Source organism: Monodon monoceros, unplaced genomic scaffold (genome assembly GCF_005190385.1).
Source record: "Monodon monoceros isolate NGI ecotype Baffin Bay Population unplaced genomic scaffold, NGI_Narwhal_1 Super_Scaffold_10, whole genome shotgun sequence".
Taxonomy (NCBI): domain Eukaryota; kingdom Metazoa; phylum Chordata; class Mammalia; order Artiodactyla; family Monodontidae; genus Monodon; species Monodon monoceros.
The window spans coordinates 30,771,964-30,790,064 of NW_021703766.1; the positions used below are offsets into that span (position 1 = coordinate 30,771,964).

General features: G+C 35.5%; 1 protein-coding gene across 12 annotated transcripts in view; it reads right to left on the reverse strand.

The window, feature by feature from the left end:
• Positions 1-18,101, reverse strand: part of CHD9 (chromodomain helicase DNA binding protein 9) — a 236,832-nt gene that overhangs the window by 16,171 nt on the left and 202,560 nt on the right. For 5 of the 12 annotated variants that reach the window (XM_029206333.1, XM_029206366.1, XM_029206277.1 and 2 more), the window contains 10 exons: positions 17,817-17,920; positions 17,198-17,315; positions 16,498-16,555; positions 12,869-12,911; positions 11,516-11,735; positions 8,692-8,894; positions 5,810-6,718; positions 4,705-4,868; positions 3,683-3,955; positions 2,772-2,940 (listed from right to left, as the gene is read on the reverse strand). In XM_029206333.1, the coding sequence (XP_029062166.1) occupies positions 2,772-2,940; positions 3,683-3,955; positions 4,705-4,868; positions 5,810-6,718; positions 8,692-8,894; positions 11,516-11,735; positions 12,869-12,911; positions 16,498-16,555; positions 17,198-17,315; positions 17,817-17,920 (2,261 nt within the window). The remainder of the gene's footprint in view (positions 1-2,771; positions 2,941-3,682; positions 3,956-4,704; positions 4,869-5,809; positions 6,719-8,691; positions 8,895-11,515; positions 11,736-12,868; positions 12,912-16,497; positions 16,556-17,197; positions 17,316-17,816; positions 17,921-18,101) is intronic. The other 7 variants (XM_029206342.1, XM_029206357.1, XM_029206303.1 and 4 more) reach the window with 5 other exon arrangements.

An 18,101-nucleotide genomic window follows, 5' to 3' on the forward strand; every position in this document is an offset into this window, starting at 1 on the left:
TATACAAATATCTCTCCAGTAAGAATTTAAACAGTAGCTAGGTCAGTCTTATCCTAAAACCATACAATTTTCCCAACATCAAGTCTCTGGTTCACGCTATTCCCCGACTCTCTCTCAATGTCATTTTCCAGAAAAACCATTATCTAATCTTCCTCTTATAAATTCTGTTCAATTCTGCCTCTTCCACAGGACTCTATCTAAGTCTCTAGACAGCAGTGACTTCTCTCTTTTCCAATATTTATTAACTATAATGCTGTGTAGCAAGATATATTATCTTGTTTTTAACGTATTGTCTAATATTTTAACATGTAGGTCTAGTCTACCAAGCAACTGAAAGGCAGAGACTGTCTTAAGTTTCTTTCACTTTCCCTTTACTGCTATCCCAGTGCTACATAAAAAGAAAAGTACTTAATACACTTATCTATGGAAAAACATTAGTATACACACCAAATTATGTATTTATAAACAAATCCTATTTGATCATTTATAAACATATCCTATTTGGCAAATTATATACTTCCTTGACTTCTTTCATTTTTTAAATCAACAACAAACCCAGCTACCTTGACTTCTTTTTGAGAGTGATTTTAATAAACATTACTGATTTATTTTAACCTAGAATCCAAAATGGAAAATTTAACCTAGTCTACTCTATAAAGCCTGTGTTGTCTTTATCTTAGATGTAATTACAACAATATTAAAAATACCTTCTTTCTATTGAATGCCTACTAGGTGCCATACTCTGGACTAGGTTTTACAAATGTTTTCTTAAATTACCAAAAACAAAACAAACAAAACACAGAGGTATTAAGCCCATTTTATAAATGTGATCAAAAACATTATGTCTCAGGCCCAATGTCACAACAGTGGTAAATGACAGAATTCAAATCCAGGCTGTTTGGCTCTACTATCTTTTGTGTACTATTCCAGGTGGTTTCTGGAATAGGCTCTTTAGTTTTGTCCTCTTATAATTTATGCTATTTTACTGTCCTTCATTAATTAATTTACATTATATGATGTATCTTCACTCAAAGCTTTTAGATAAAATTCGGGGGTGCCCATACAAACATAAAAAGGGCTTAATACGAAGAATTATAATACCAGTTGTTGAGCATTAATTCTAAAACCTAATTTTAACATCTGTTTAGCATCTAATTATGTGCCAATTTCCATACTAGTCACTTTACATATATTATTTAATCCACCTAACAATGCTACCTCTCCATTGACCCCAACTCCTCACTTCGCGAACAAGAAAAGGTTAAAAAATGTTAGCAAGTTTCCTAAGAGTCACGTAGGAAGACAGAGCTAGATTTCACATTTACAGGTTTTTCTCTGGTGGTCCAGTGGTGGTTAAGACTCGGATCTCCCAATGCAGGGGGCAAGGGATCAATCCCCCGCTGGGGAACTAAGATCCCACATGGCACGGCGAAAAACAAAAACAGATTTCACATTTGCAATTATCAAGATGGATGAGATACAATTCTTAGATAATTCTATCTAGTTTTAATGTTTGAGGCTTTCTAATATTTGGTATAGGTGCAAATTAGTGTTCTAATTACTATTGATACTATTAAAACAGTATTATTTACCAAAGAATTACTTCTAGGCAAAGACTGTAAAATCTTCAGCTGCAATAGCAGTAAAATGTTCAGATGATAGATGTATCAATCCCACTTTATAGAGTTATGGACTTATCAAGGTACAAGCAGTGGTATTATTAAATCCACTTAGGTTGGGCAAAAAAGCCCAGAGCTTATCTTCCCCATCTCTTCCCATTTTCTCACGAAAAAAAGAGCTCCTTGCCATTGTAAATCACAATTTGGGGGATTTATACTTCAGTAAGAGAACTGTGGCTCATTCATACGTGTCTGAAAGTCCAGTAACTGGAGACTTACACTGAATGGTTAATGAAACCATAAGAGACAAAAGTAAGTCTGATGACTCTAAGTTATAATTTAATTATAATTTATAATTAGAAAGCGGTAAGAGCAGCAACTGGAAACAGCAATCAGTTTAACACCTATAATAAAGCACTATTTTCCCAAACTTCAGGAATTCCACACATTGTACATAGGCACAGGAGTTTTGAAATGTTTACAAGTTATTGTATGGCAAACGAATTTAGCAGAATACTGAAATAGAGTCCTTAGCCTTATGTATATGGAGGTATAAAGGAAATTCCAGTCACTTACCTGCTTTTAATTGAAAAGTTACATTTTTTACGATTAGTATGCTGTGGTCCATACATTTTAAGACTCAGCTGCTCTTAACTAAAATTATCAGTTCTCGACAGCATACTTTAAGAGGGACACAGAAAGAATTAAAGTACAACTAGATACATCAACAAAATAAAAAAACTGCTTATGGATGGATTCCTCAGTGCCTAGAGAGCACAGAACACAGGGTACCAGTTCAGTATTCAATAAATACTTGTTGATTCAAATAGTCAAAAGGTTAGTACAAAATATCGTCCCAAGGGGAGATATGATCATTGTTTTCCGAATGTTAAGATTATCATGCAGACATAGGACTAGGTTAATTCTCTGAGGCCTTTGAAGACAGGACTTCAGTCACTGAGAAGAACCAACTGCAGGCAAAGTTTGCTTCCAAATAAGGAGAAATTTTGTGATAATTAGAGCTTTCTAATAATAAGAGGGCTGTTTAAAGTAGTAACAATCTGGTTCTTGTAAGTATCCTATGAGTAAGTAAAAAGGATTTGCAAATGATGGACTATTTCATGCTGAGGCAATGATTACTAGCATATTCACCTGATACTGGCATGGATTTTGGAAAACTGGCGAGGCTGGTCTCTGACGCACCTTGAAGGTCCCGAAGTCGAGTGAGGTACTGCTGCTGCCCTAGAGCACCATCTTCACTGTCCAACGGCCTTCTCTGAGCAAGCCCTTGCTTCTGAAATGTCAACTTCAAACCACCTTCCTATTAAACAAACACCATTAATAAGAAAGAAATGATTAAAAAAAAAAAAACTCGTAGTATACTGAGAGAAATCTTTTACTTAGAAAAAGTGAGGTTAAAAACCCTGAAAAGTTAGTCATGTTCTCTTATTCATACATCAATTGGAGAAAAACATTTAATCAATTTCTATAATGAATATTAAAATTTCTATCTTAAATGAAAAACATCCAGGTATTACATATACTTTTTCTGAGCAAAACAGAGCTTTTCATGTGACTAGCACATTGTAACCCTTTCAGCTTCTGACCTATGTCTCTGTGTACACTATTCACATGACATATTAGAAGATATTACCCATGTTTTAGACACTGAGTAATCAATTTAGCTTCAAAAATCATACTGAACAATGAAATGTTACTGATAACAGGGCATGCTAAATGTTTAAAACAGGAAGTGCACTGACATACCATGTGAATACTATATAAAAGAACCAAACAATAAGAAACTGTCAGACTGTTTAAGAAAGCATCTTGATCTGCAGAAGGACTATTTTCAGAAGTATAGGTAGAAAAACATATTTAATGATGATTCCTCTAGTAGAATATTCAAGTTTAATAACCTGGATATCTAAAAGAAAACAATCCAAATGCCAGAAAACAAGTACGTGAAGGAAGTAAGAGTAAGAGCAGGCAGCCATTTGCAGGAAAAGCATGCTGCACACCGCAATCGCAATCAGGTCCTAGGGCAATAAAAATAAACATACGTCTTTGATTTTCACTGTAAACTCCTTTTCTCGTACATGCTTCTTCACCTTTGACATCTGTGTTGACTGATCGTGTTCTTCTTTAACGCCAGCACCTGCAGGAGTGGGCACGCTGGGCTCGCTATATTCTGTAGCTGCGCCAGAGCTGTCCAGCAGCTTTGTGGTATAGAAAGAAGCCACTGCATTGGCATCATAACTTCTTCTAGCTGAAGGCCACTTCCCTTTCAGGACTGTTTGACAAATACTGTCCAACCGGTTGATCATCACACGGTCCTGGAAAAGCATGAACATCAAAGGATAATTTTAATAACTGAGTCAGAACTTTGGGGATCACAGCCTTGATGGATTTAACCCTGGTACAACCATATGTGTATTTGGTATGCATACATATTCTCACATACATTTACAATTCTATACAAATTCCCATTGGTGACATTAAAAAATATTATACTATAAAGATATTTTTCTGTTATTTTGTTTTTATAAGAGTAACACAGGTTCCTTGTACAAAGTTCAAACAACTCAGAAGTATACATAAAAGTAAAGAGTTCTCTCCTCTCCCATTTATTTCCCAACCTCACTCCTAAAGGTAAGTACTCTTCTACTAGCCTAGTCACATACTGGAAGAAGAACTGTCTTAATCCAATCTGAACTTCCACCACTATATGTACATGTACTTAAATGAACCTTTTTTCTAGGTCACAACTGGCTTGGTAAATTTCTTCAAGAAGACCCACTTAAAAGCACTTAATTCATAAAGTAGCACCTGAATACTAACTTGTATGTGAACATAAGCATTCATTATCTTTTCTTCTAAATATTCTAAGGTTATATTGAGAAACACACATATTTAAGTAGACCTAATTTACTTGATAGTAATATTTGATACTTTTAATGCTAACACCAAAATGTCATTCCACATATAAGTGACTTTTTTTTTTTACTACATAATATCTATCATTAAAGAAATATAGAAAAATACTCAAAAAATGACCTATTCCAGCAAGAAATTACTCATTTACCTTTGGCCAGTACGAAGCTGCCAGCATGTATCCACCTTGTAGGATGTAAGCAGGCTCTGGGGTCCCGTTGTTCATCTGGAAACTATCCTGGGTCTCATCCTGGGTAGTGCTCAGTGACGCGACGCTTTCTTCATCATAGGCTTTCACGTGAGGGGTACCTTCTGCTAAGAATAATCATAACCAATTATAACTGTTTTAAAAAGACTGCATAACACAATTTTACATATACTTTTCAAATCCTATATAATTATTCAGATATATTTGAAAATGAAAAGTTAGAAGTAAAAAAAAATTCACCTAGAATACAATAAAGTACTCATTTTTAAAATTGAAATAAAAGCACAATAAGTGGCATAAAGGAGTTTGAGGAGAAAAGGGTTAACAAAACATCCCTTTTGCATGAAAATTTGAACCATGGTTAACACTCTAGGTCTGTTTCCCTGGAAATACATAAACTCCTGATTGGTAAACTGTATCTGCGCTGGGAGGACACAAATATTGCTGGGGAGGCTATCATTCTCTAAAGAGGGGACTCTCATAATTGGGCACGTCCCTTGTGGTAACCCTGAAAGTCATGCTTCTGGAGTTGTTATAGGAGGTTCTCACTCTTGTGGGTATCACAGTGGCTCCTGTGTCCACTTGATGTTGACTCATTTCCTGAGCTGTTAGACTTCTATAAGGACACCCGCAGAAGAGGACCACCTAACACTACCGACAGGCTGAAGTTCCTATGCTAGATCTTTCTAAGTAGGGCCAAGTAGGGCCTATGATACTCTTGTAAGTCGGACTGGTGGCTGTTATAAAATATTACCTGTATTTGTTCACTGATCAACTTGTTCCAGGCAAGATGTAATACTAAATTTAAGGCAATCACAAAGTAATAAAATTACTGTGCCAAGTCGCTAATCCGGTTTGACTAACCCATTTTGCAATGTGAATACTGAATATGGAGTAAGAACCAGGAATTTAGTTGCGTTTTCAGTAGTCCTTCTCTAAGAAAGTCTGTACACATAAAATTTAAATATGCTTAAGTGATCCAAATCAATTCTTTTCATTTTCATGTGAAATGCTGTCTTAAAATAGAAAAAGCACTTTATGCATATACCTCGCTTTTGGACTTCCTCTTCTTCACTGTCACTTTCTTCTGATGAAGATGAGGAGGAGGAGGAGGAAGAGGAGGACGAGGATGAGGATGAAGATGATGCTGAAGAACAAGAGGAGGAAGAAGAAGAGCTAGAGCCTGATCGAGAGTGGGAACAAGAAGAAGAGGAAGACGAGGAAGAAGATGATCTGGAAGAACAGGACGATCTCTCAGAATCAGAGTCAGAATCAGAACTAGACTCTGATCCTCTTTTGTGGACTCGCTGCTTCTTAGAAGCTGGGTTTGGAGTTAGAGGCTCTGTTCTGGCTGCAACCATGCGTCTGTCTGTTTCACCTTTTCCACCAGATTTCTGGTCTCCAGTAGCCTGTGGTAAAACACCATTCTTTGGACTTACAGGCTCAGACTTTATTAGTGTCCTGGTTTCCTCAGAAGTCATAGATTCTTCTTCAGAAAACTGAGGCTCCTCTTTAAGGTTTTCACTTTTAACTTTCACATCCTCTAGAATAATACCTTTAGGATCTAGGAGCCTAGGTAGAGAGGTAAGAGGAGAAGCAGAAAGTGCTACTTGATATTGCTGTAAAAGTGGGGTAGAAGTCCTTGAATGAGCCATCTTACTTTGACTGTAGTTCCTTTGAGCTGCCATAAATGAGAGTTCAGGATCACGAAGAATGTGATAGTCTGTTCGGCTCACCCCGTGTTTAGCAGCTCCAATGAGCAAGTCCCTATCATGAGGGCCACACTCCCACCAGACTGGTAAGTCTGGATTTGGATGGCAAAGCTTCAAGCGCTCAAACAACTGTGGATGTCGGAGGGCCTGTTCCCTTACTTTCCTTAGAAGTTCAATGCGATATAAAGTCCTAGAAGCACGTTCTTCTGTGATTGGCTGGATAAAAATATTTGGATCCACCAATTCTACATTGAAACAAGAACAAACATATTACACTCAAAGATACTTCATTATAGATTTAAAACAAATAAAGCAACTTCTAAAATGCACCTCTACTCAATATCATTGTATACTTTCCAGAATTTCTTTTTAACGTTTTTAAATGAGGAGAAATATAAATTTTAGAAAGAAGTACTAAAAATCATGTAACATATAACACTGGATCTACAGAAAGTTAAGTAAAACATTAAAGTTATTTTGGAGGTGTGTTAATATAACTAGGAAGTTACTTTTAAGAAATTCCCTATGAGCCAATGTCATACTATTATGTGTTTTAAAGAGAAAAGCACTCAAATTCATTTATAAATACAAATTAAACCTGTTAAATTAACACCCTATAAGCAAACCTAAGTCCACATATCCTTAACTGCACCGAGGTAACTCAGGGCATTACAGTGAACTCACAGGGACAACAAAGGCTTTCTTAAAATTTGATGGAAACATGGGAATAATTGTCAAACAGTGTATGAACTACCAGCCTGAGATAGTTCAGTTTTAACATCAGACCATACTCTGTTCCTTTTGATGAGGTCTTATCTTTGTGAGCAGAGATACTGGCAGTTGAGAAGTACTCAAAAAAAGATAGAGGTTTGTTGAAATAATGTAGAGACCACCTGAAGGAGTTACCAATGGCCAAATGTGGAACAATTTGAACATCAAAATGAATTCTGATAGTACTGGATTATAACCTACAGAATAAAAAATAAATACCCACATGAAAAAATACTAATATGAATAAATAATTAAGTAGACTAGGGAGAAGGAACAGCTTTTCCTTGCAGGAGAACTGCATAGTAAAAACTGTTGCAGACAAGATCTACTGATGGTTACTGAAATCAATGGGTGAAAGTTTGAGTAGAACAGGATCTGTGTTGTCTCAAAGTATCTTCTTAAGATATCTGTTAACTACAGGGGAGAAGATAACCATTTTACAATGGAAAAATGCAGCATAAACTAGCTAATCCAAAGAATCAAGGGCAACATCATCAGTAATAAGACATAATGACATCATGAACCCCTTGACATTACATTCCAAGAAGGACACAACATCATTTCTGAGGTATTCTTGCAAAAAAAGGCATAACCTCAATCCAATTGTGTGAAAACACAAGACAAATCCAAATTGAGGGGTTTATGGCAAAACTGATCAAAGGTATCAAGGTCATTAAAGAAAACAACAACTACAACAACAACCCCAAAACTGAGGAACTGTTACAGACTGCAGGAGGCTAAGGAGAAAGAACACCAAATACAATGTGGGCTCCTGGAACAAAAAAGGACATCAGTAGAAAAACTAGTAAGATTTGAATAGGTATTTAGTATGGTATTGTACTAATTGGGCTAATAATTATACTATAACTATAGTCATGTAAGATTTTAACATTAGGGAAGAGTGAGGGATATATGGAAAATCCCTACATGGGCTTCAAAAACAATTAAATTCACCCCAGAACAGTCCCTTAGCTGAGCATTAGCAGCTCTGATTGTTTTCGTTTTGTTTTGTTTTGTTGAAGGCCCTGGGTGTTTTTTTCCTACTAAAACTCTTTAAAATGTCTTTTGAGTGGAGGCCTCACTTCTTGCAAAATTACTTGCGTAAATAAGCCCTCTAAGCACAGTTCCTATAAGACGGACTAAAAACACATGTTAGTTCTGTTTACCAAAAGCTATCCTTTATCTTCCACCTCCCACAATCATAAATCTAAATCTAATAAAAACACTATTTTCTCAAAATTAAATGTGTACCTTTATTCTCTTTAGATCTCATTTCAATAGTAGAATTAAGGAGCAAAGGATCTTTGAGCAGAGTTTATTTACAATTCAGAAAAACTGGTGAAATGTTGAATTAGAGAGTACTAAAATAAAATAGCTGGAAATTTCTGAATTTTACTAATTTTGCTTCTTTGATTGAAACGAGGAAAAAAAGAAATTTTATACATACCATCTTTGGAAGGAAGACGACAAACCCTCCGACACATAGACATAAATGCATACAAATATTTCTCCAAACTATCATCAGTTTTCTTATGTAGCCTAGCCATAGCTCTAAATTTTGTCCAATCAAATTGGCCTCTGTCAGGATCAAACACCACTCCAAATGTAGATACAACTCTATAGAAGTCAGCTTCTTCTCTTCTTGTCCATCTATTTTGAATAAAGAAAAAGTCACATTTCTCACTGAAGTAAATAAATATTAATGCAAAATCCAATGACTATAATAAAAATTTAAAACCATTCCAAGTACCTAACACTTTAAAGGATTAAATCCAGGGCTATTTCCTTAGAAATAGATTTTAAAATGCCAGTTGACTCATCTATCCAACTGTGCTTCTTTTCCTTCAGACAATAATAGTTTTTTGCATACTTACTGTGCAAAAAAATATGCATGGGATACAAGATTGTATAGGATATGACAACCCTCCCTTTGGGAAAAAAATAAAACATTTCAAACATATTTACAGTATAAGGTAGTATTTTACAGTTGTATGTATTATAGAAACCATGAATTTTAGGACAGCACAGAAAATGGAAGGATCTGTTCAAACTTGAGTGATGAAGAAAGGCATCACAGAGTAAGTGGCATTTAAGATGGAACAAGGTTAAGATTAAGGGAGGGAACTAGAAAGAGGGCACAGAATAAGCAAAGTAGGGAGTAATCTACATTTTAAGGGGATGATGACTATTCCAGATTGAAAAGGAGAAGGCTCATATTGGGGACAGAGGAAGATACGCTTGGGGTCAGTTTATAAAACACTCTAAATGTCTGGCTAAAAATAGTCTCTATTCAGTTGAAAGTTCCTGAAGATACTTTAAGAGGGTAATATCCTCACACACCATAGATCTCCAAACACAGTAGAATCTTTTCCCTGGTTAACAATCACAAGTTTGTTGTGTAATGAGAAAAAGCATATGAGAAAGACCTTTGAAAAACATTAACAGGCCATTTTTATCATAATGATACATTAAGAAGATTAATGATGATGTAAAAATAGTCATTCTGGGAAACCAACCAATCAAGTCATATGAACCTTGTACCTGAGTGATAAAGTAGGAATGGAAAAGAAAGGATAAATTCAAGGATTACATAGGACACAAAAAAATATGACACCTACCTTCAAAGAATTTACAAGTTAGAAAGGTAAGACATGGAAAGGAAAAGATGAATGCCATTACAGTATCTTTTATTATTCTGAACATGACTAGTTTTATTTAGATATGTGCTATATGAGTGCAGAAAGCAGGGAGAATACTGTGAGCTAGTCTGGTTGAGAAAAACACTAATAGAGGAGATAGAACATGTGTTGAACTCTGAAGGAGTAGTAGGGCGAGGTATGGACTAAAAAGTAGGAAGAAGGGTATTCTGGGTGACAGGAACAACTTAAGTAGGGTACTGAGTCAAGACTAAGTGGGGCATTCAGGCAGAGGGAATAGGAGAGAATAAAATTAGTAATGCATGCTGAGGCCTAAATTGAAGAGACTCGAATTAATTAAGAAGTTAGACTTTATACCTATACTAAATAAAGAGCCATTGAATATCATGATAAAACTAGTACTTTAGGAAGATTATCCAGATCTGCCAGAGCAAGGGAAAATGTATGCAGTAGATTAAAGATGGTCACAAGTCTTTGCCACAGTTCGCTTTGAGAGATGCAACCTATTTTCCTTTCCCTTAAATTCTGGTTGGCCCTGTGACTTTTTTGACCAACAGTAGGTGGCAGAAGTGACACTCTGTAACTGCAGAGGCTGGGTCTTAAGAAATCTGCAGCTTCTGCCTCTGCCACTTGGAATGCTCCCTCTTAGAATCTGAGCTCCCAGCTGGCAGTCAGCACCAACTGCCAACCATGTGAGTGAGGCCATTATGGACCTTCCAGCCCTCACCTCCCTCCAGCCAACACCATGGGAAGCAGAAGAACCATCTGGTCAACCCACAGAATAGTGACAAACAAAAAACTGATGTTGTTTTTACGTCACTATGTTTTGGGGTGGGTTGTTATGCAACGATAGATAACTGAAACAGTAAATTTACATAGGTAGTAGTATTTGAAGATTACGTCTAGGATAGCTAAAATCTTAAGTGTCAGACTAAATTCTGGTTACAATGAATGTGTTGCAAATGAAACAAAGGAACAATGATTTATCTTTCAGAAAAAAATCCAAAGATCCAGGTTTAATAAGGACGCCAGGTTATTGCTAAACTTTCTTATTCTTTTCCATATATTCTATCCTTTTTAAGAAGTTAAAGCTTTTGGGATGAGAAAAGTTTGCCTGTCTTCCTAACAAGCCTCTTGAAGAAGTTCTACTACTATTTGTTCCCCCTTGACATCAGTAGTTTTAAGGGTTCATCCTCTGTAAAAAGCATAGATGAACTTCTCTTCCATACATTCTTATATTTCATTAATGTCATCATGTAAAATAAGATACAGTGGAATTTATTTCATATAATTTAAACATACGTTTCATTGATAATTTAATTCTTGAGTTTGCACCTTCATTTTTCCCCATACCTCACTGTTCATAAACATGACAAAAGAATGATTAAAGTATGGACTAATAACTATAAAATGCAATAATCTGTATTATCTTAACCATATTTGTGTGTACATATATTTATATACATGTGTATGTATGCATAAAGCATTTTGCTTTGACCAACTTCTCTACCTACTTACATTTTTCACAACGTGAGATAATCGTACCCTAACAGACTTCAGAATGAACACTATATTTAGATACTATATATTAAAAATTTAGTGCTATTGTCTTACCTCTGCTGTCTTTCTATCTTGGCTGCCATTTTAGGATTAAGAGTGGCTTCTTCATAAAGAGGCTGCATAACACTGGCAGGCACTGAGAAAGTAGGTTGTATCTGCTGGATTTGTCTGTTTTTATTAGTACGCTGATATGCAGTGATGAGACGCCTCAAACGTGTGGTTAAAGCTGACTGAGTAGGCCAATAAATTTTATCGCCCTCCATCAGTTGACCATCTACATTTAAAGAAACTCATGTCAATTAAAAAAAAAAAAAACTAAAACCCAAAAACTAAACAGATACTGTCATGAAGTTCACAAAAGCAGCAAAATTTCCCTACTTAAAATTTTTTCTTCCAATCTGATTATGTGAAAAACAAAACAAATCTCTCAAAAAAGTTTTAACTATAGCTCTAAAAATTACAACAAACTTTAAGAGCAAGCTCAAAGAGTAGGTCACGGTGGAATAAAGAACTACAATGTTATATATTTAAAGAGAACTTCATTTGCACAGAAAATACAACTCTTGCATTTCCAGGTCTAATATATCTTACTGGAAGGCAAATACTCAATGCCTTAACTTAAATAAATTAAAAGTCCAACTGAAATCCATTGAGAAGTTGAACATTATAAACTCTTCAAATTAAAGCTTTCTGTATTAAGTTTATCTCAATTTAATTAGAATGAAACACTTAAAAAGTCATCAGGGAGGAACATATGTTTTAAAAAATTCAATATGACAATGCTGTAACTTTTAAGTTTTCGTTCACCTAATAAAAGTGCAAGATCTAACTCTCTATTTCTACACTGTAATATAACCATATATACCATAATCAAGTGGTAATCATTCATGCGAAGGAAAAACTACTCCTTTATTCCTAGTTGAATTACAGGAAGATGAGGCACTATTCCCCTTGGGTACCAGCTGGGAATGAATGTACTCTAGTGACAGTACGTTTCTATCTTGATATCAGAAGGAAGGAGAAGCAAGACCGGGTACAGAAAAGCCTGTAGAAACTGAGTGATAAAAGAATGTTTCTCAATGTGTGTATGAACAAATAAGAAACAGATTATTAAATTAACACTAATGGTGTGTTTAATGGTGAAATGTCACATACCAGTGTAATAATCAAGCCACAAAATCATCAAAGCTCCTATTCTATAAAAATTCAGTGAGTCACTGAGTAAAGATTTACAACTAAAAATATTGTTAAATTTCCTATCAACTATGTTCTATAATGATTGCAACTGTCTTCAATAAATTTCACATACATTTGAGACATACAGAAGTGTATTAGTTTACTGATCTCATGGTATCATGGGAATGTTAATTTACAATAATACTAAGTAAAGAAATAAATGCTATTTACCTCCATCTGCTATAACAAGATCTCCTGGTGAGGAAACATCATCCTTTTAAAAGAAAACAGAAATTTGTCACAGGGTAACTGGGTCAAGATATAAGAGAATCGATTTTCTTTATAATAGAATACTTTCTTTTGCAATAGAATTTTTAAAATTCAATTTATTTAAACTAAAAAAACCCAAACCAAAAACATTTCACCCATTTCCATCCTGCCTCTAACCTCAAGCCTCTGGCAACCACAATCTATTCTCTTTATCTATCAACTTAGTTAAAAAAAATTTCTTTTTAGATACCACATATAAGAGACATCACACAATAGTGTTTTTCTGACTTATTTTACTTAGTACAATGCTCTCAAGGTCCATCCATGTTGTTGCAAATGGCAACACTTCATTCTTTTTAAAGACTGAATAATATTCCATTGTGTATATATACACACACACATATATATGAATATACATGTGTGTATGTATGTGTGTATATATATATATATATATATCTCACAATCTCTTTATCCATTTGTCTATCGATGGACACCTAGGTTGTTTCCACATCTTGGCTACTGTAAATAAAACTTCAAACCACATGTGATCGGGCTGCATATATCTTTCAAATTAGTGTTTTCATTTTTTTGGGATAAATACCCATAAATGTGATTGCTGGGTCATATGACAGCTCTATTTTTAATTTTTTGAGGAACCTCCATACTGTTTTCCACAGTGGCTGCACCAATTTACATTCACACCAACAATATACAAGGTTCACTTTTCTCCACATCCTAGCCAATACTTGTTATTTCTAGTCTTTTTGATAATAGTCATTCTAACCGGTGTGAGGTGATATCTCACTGTTGTTTTGACTGGCATTTCCCTGATGATTAATGATGTAGAGACTTTTCATGTACCTGTTGGCCATCTATATGTCTTCTTTTAAAAAATGTCTATTCACATTTTCTGCCTATATTTTAATCAGATCGTTTGGGGTTTTTTGCTATTGAGTTGTATGAGTTCTTTATATATTTTGGATATTAGCCCCTTATCAGATGTATGATTTGCAAATATTTTCTCATATTGAGTAGGTTGCCTTTTTCTTTTATTGATGATTTCCTTTGCTGTGCAGCTTTTTAGTTTGACGTAGTTGCACTTGTTTATTTTTGCTTTTGTTTTTGGTGTCAGATTCAAAAAACTCATCACCAAGACCTATGCCAAGGAGCTTACCAACTAAGTTTTTATTCCAATGACTACTAGTTTCTACTTTTGTTTTAGAAAGCCCTAAGTTAAAATTATCATCATTCCTTTGTAGGTGGGTCTTTTTCCTCTGGTTGTTTTAAAAAACATCTTCTCTTTGTTTGGTGTATCTGTACTTGCACCAGGATGTTTCTTGAAGTGGATTTAGTTTCATTTATCCCTGCAAGATTCACTTTACTTCTTTAATCTGAGGATTCATGTATTTCATCAAGTCTGAAGAATTCTCAGCTAGTAACTCTTAAAATAGGGCTTCTCCCTTATGCTCTCTAGTCTGTCCCTCTGGAACGCCTATTAGACATACACCAGACATTATCATGCTATATATACTCTTCGTATCTGAAAAGATTTTTTATATACTCCATTGTACTGGTTTTCGGTTTGTTGCCTCTTAGCTCTAAATTTACTGCCTCTCATACCTTTTGCCAGCTCTAAGAAAAAAAAAAAAACAACGGATCTAGGCTCTTTATTTTTTCTTAGCCAGCCAATGTGATATTAAGCTTTGTCAGTAGTGGGAGCTGGAGAAGAAAGGCATTTTACTTCCTGGTTGCTGTGAGCTCCTCCACTGCTCAGCTCCTATAGCACATGCAGCTTTCTCACTGCCCAGCTCTTGCAGTTTATGCAGTTTCTTTAGCACCTCTTGCCCGACAGCTTCTCCTGAGCAACCTCCCCCTGGGTGGTTTTGTAGTGGAATGCCTCCGGTGAGACACTTCCCCAAGAAAAGCTTGGCAACTCTAGAGGGTGGATTTCCAGCAAGTTGCTCAGGTGTGGCAGCACAACAACTTTTCTTCCATCTAGTGAGCTGTGGTCATACCCTCCCCAAAAGGTCAGAACCTCAGCCCTGGTGGGGACAGCACCCTTCCTTGGCTGCTGTATCTCAGCCTTAGGAATAGTGGCCATTCCTATATTCTTTCAAGTTCTTGCCACTCAGTATTTCAACCCCCCTATTATAGTCAATAGCTCTTTACATTAAACTTTCCCTGTTCAAATTACTATGTGGTTTTTCTCTCCTGATTGGCTCAAACTAATTCATCACGCTACATTATGGATAACTTCCTCTATTTTCTAAATAATTTCTTCTCTCGTGAGCTGTGTCTAATCTGTTTCTCCAGCAGGATGTTTAACTTATTTGTTGAGTTTTAAATTTCAACGACAGTATTTTCCACCTTTAAAGTTACATATAATTCTCTTTCATATGTCCATCGTCATTTAAAATCTTATCTTGTCTTTTTTTCCTAGTTCTTTCTTTAATGTCTTTAATCATTTAAAATTTTATTTATTTTCTATTTCAGGAGATATATTAACAGAAATTCTTAAAGATCTAATCTTGTTCTTTGTGGCAGTGCTAACATTCACTCATGGTAAATTGCTCCTCATAAATTAAAAATTTTTGGATTTTGACCTCATTTTATGGAGGGCTTTATCTTCAAGACTCAAGTGTAATCTAGATTGAAGTTGTTTCTTCTAACTGTTCTTTTTCTTTTAACCAAGTACCTCAAGGGTATTACCAGCTTGGGATCTCTCTTTATATTACATTTTTGCATTGAGAGTTCCTGGACCATGCAGATTAAGTAAAAGAAATCAAGCCATAAACTCAAGCGAAGGCAGGCCTATGGCTATGAATTTTCAGGGGAAACAATTTTCTCCCTACCCAGAAACCATGCTGAGATAAATTTACTTGTTTCCCTGTGCTGTTTGGCAGAAGGTACTACCCTTTAAGGGTTCTGACTTTACTGGATTTCATTCTCACTGCTACACACTGGCCTAAGCCTCATCTTTCTTCCTCAATATCCAATTCCCTTGGCAACCAAGACCAACAAACCCTACCTGACAGCCATAGCACTGTCTAGTCTTTACTATATTCTCACAAATATTATAGAAATTCTTCTCCTCTTTTAACATCATTTTCCCAACTCAACAGATTATATTCTGTACTTTCAACCAACTCTTTTTTCTTCCTTTTGACTTTCTATAAACAGAACACCTAGAACTATGCTTTAGCAGCTCAGAATTCCTCTGGGCTCCACCCTCTGCTTCACATCGCTTTATCTGTTGCTGTGTGCTTTTAGTATCTAGCTCTTATTCTGCTTTGAGATTTTGCCCCTGAACACTGTGTTTCTTTGGTTCCTAGCAGTGTAGCATGTTGGGAATCCCCATTTCATCCATATGTCCAAACCAGCCTCCAGCTTGTCTAGAAGAGGAGACCAAGCAAATTCTGAATGGTTATTTGTGATGTCTGGCAACCTAAGTTAGTCACTAACTTAGCTAATGTTCTAAGAAATGATGCATAATGAAAATGTATGAAGGAAAAACATACAAAAGAAATAGCAAGCAAAAGAAAACATGGATAACTAGATTCGAGGATTTAAAATCATGATCCAAAGCATACCTCTATATCATCTTTAAAGATAGCTGGGGCAGGTTTGTACTCTGGATCTTCCACATCCCTGTTAAATACCAACAAATGCTATAATTATCGTACTGAACTTCAAATTTCTTGTGGTAGGACAAACAAATGGGGTATTGTTGGAAGGACTTCTTCGTATGTTTTAATGGTCTGACTGAAGTCTCTTCTTCAGCCAGAGGAGCCCAAGCCTAATAGCATGAAGGCTATTTACATGGCAAGTCAGAAGAAAGCTAGTTCTAATTTACTCTTACTCCCAAGTTCACTTATAAATGTGGTATTAACCTTAACATAGTCTCTTACTTTTCTCTTTTGGTAAGAAAAGAAAGATAATAAAGGCCTCATAATAGGTATAATGAACAACATCATATTTCTCTTCAGTTGTAATATGCTTAGCTTTCTTCTTCCCTCCTAGGTCCCTAAAATTTTAGTCTTAATTGCCATGACCATTAAGAATGGAAAAATGAAGGACTCATCAAAAGAATGGGTGTGGGGAAGGTCTGGTCTCTTCCTTCATTGCACTCTGTTAGACAAGTGCTAACTTATTAGAGTATCATTAGCTCTTTTGAATTGTAAACTCCAATTCTCGTACTGCTACATTATTTAAAGAGAAACATCACCGACATAGAATATGCTGATGTTGATAGAGCTATATGGAGAATTCACGACTCTGAAATCCACGTACCCATCCATATAATCGTTCGCCCTCTGTTCTGCAGCAACTGCTTTCTCATCAGGTTTTCCCACTCTTTCCAAGAAGCATAATGCCGGGTCTGCTCGGATAGTGTTATATTTTTCATAACCTAGAGGGATGACCAATTATGAAAGTAAAAAGGATAAAAAGAAGAAAAAAATATAAATGTAAGCATTCCTCATATTTATGATGAGTGGTATTTCTGGACTGAAGGGACCATGTATTAAAATGACATTGATTAAACATGTTTTCTAGAAATTATCACAAACATTACATGGTCTGGCAATATGTATATTTAAAAATCTAGATTAAATATATCAGTTAAAAGGAAAAGAGGAAAAACTGACCACACATATTTCACATAAAAACTCTTCCTGAGAGGGGACGTTATGTGAGACTTACGTCCAAGAGAAGCAGTTCACATATGCCACCCATTCATGAGGAAATGTAGTGACGGACAAACATAGCTTGGGAGTGTATGCTTTATATGATGTATATAATAATATGGGTGTTACTGAAATAAAGCTGTAAGTGGAAATCAATAAATTGAGAAGTAGCTGAATTACACTATACGTAGATGAAGACTCTACCTATCTTACTTCTCACTTACCATGTTTAAAAACTCCAATAAGGAGTGACTTATCAGCATCAAAATCCCACCATTCAGCAGGAACTTCTGAGTGGTCTGGTTCTGGGACCCAAACATCAATGTCACTTAAAAAAAAATCATGATATGACTTTATAAGTTACTACAAACAAGTCTAAGAGGGGGCAAAATTTTACATAGCTTCTAAAAAGCATTGTGGTTTTTAAGAAAAAGAGGATACAATTTTATTTCATTTAAAAAAATTTTCCACAATTACCACATATTAAAATTATAAAACTGCACAATAAC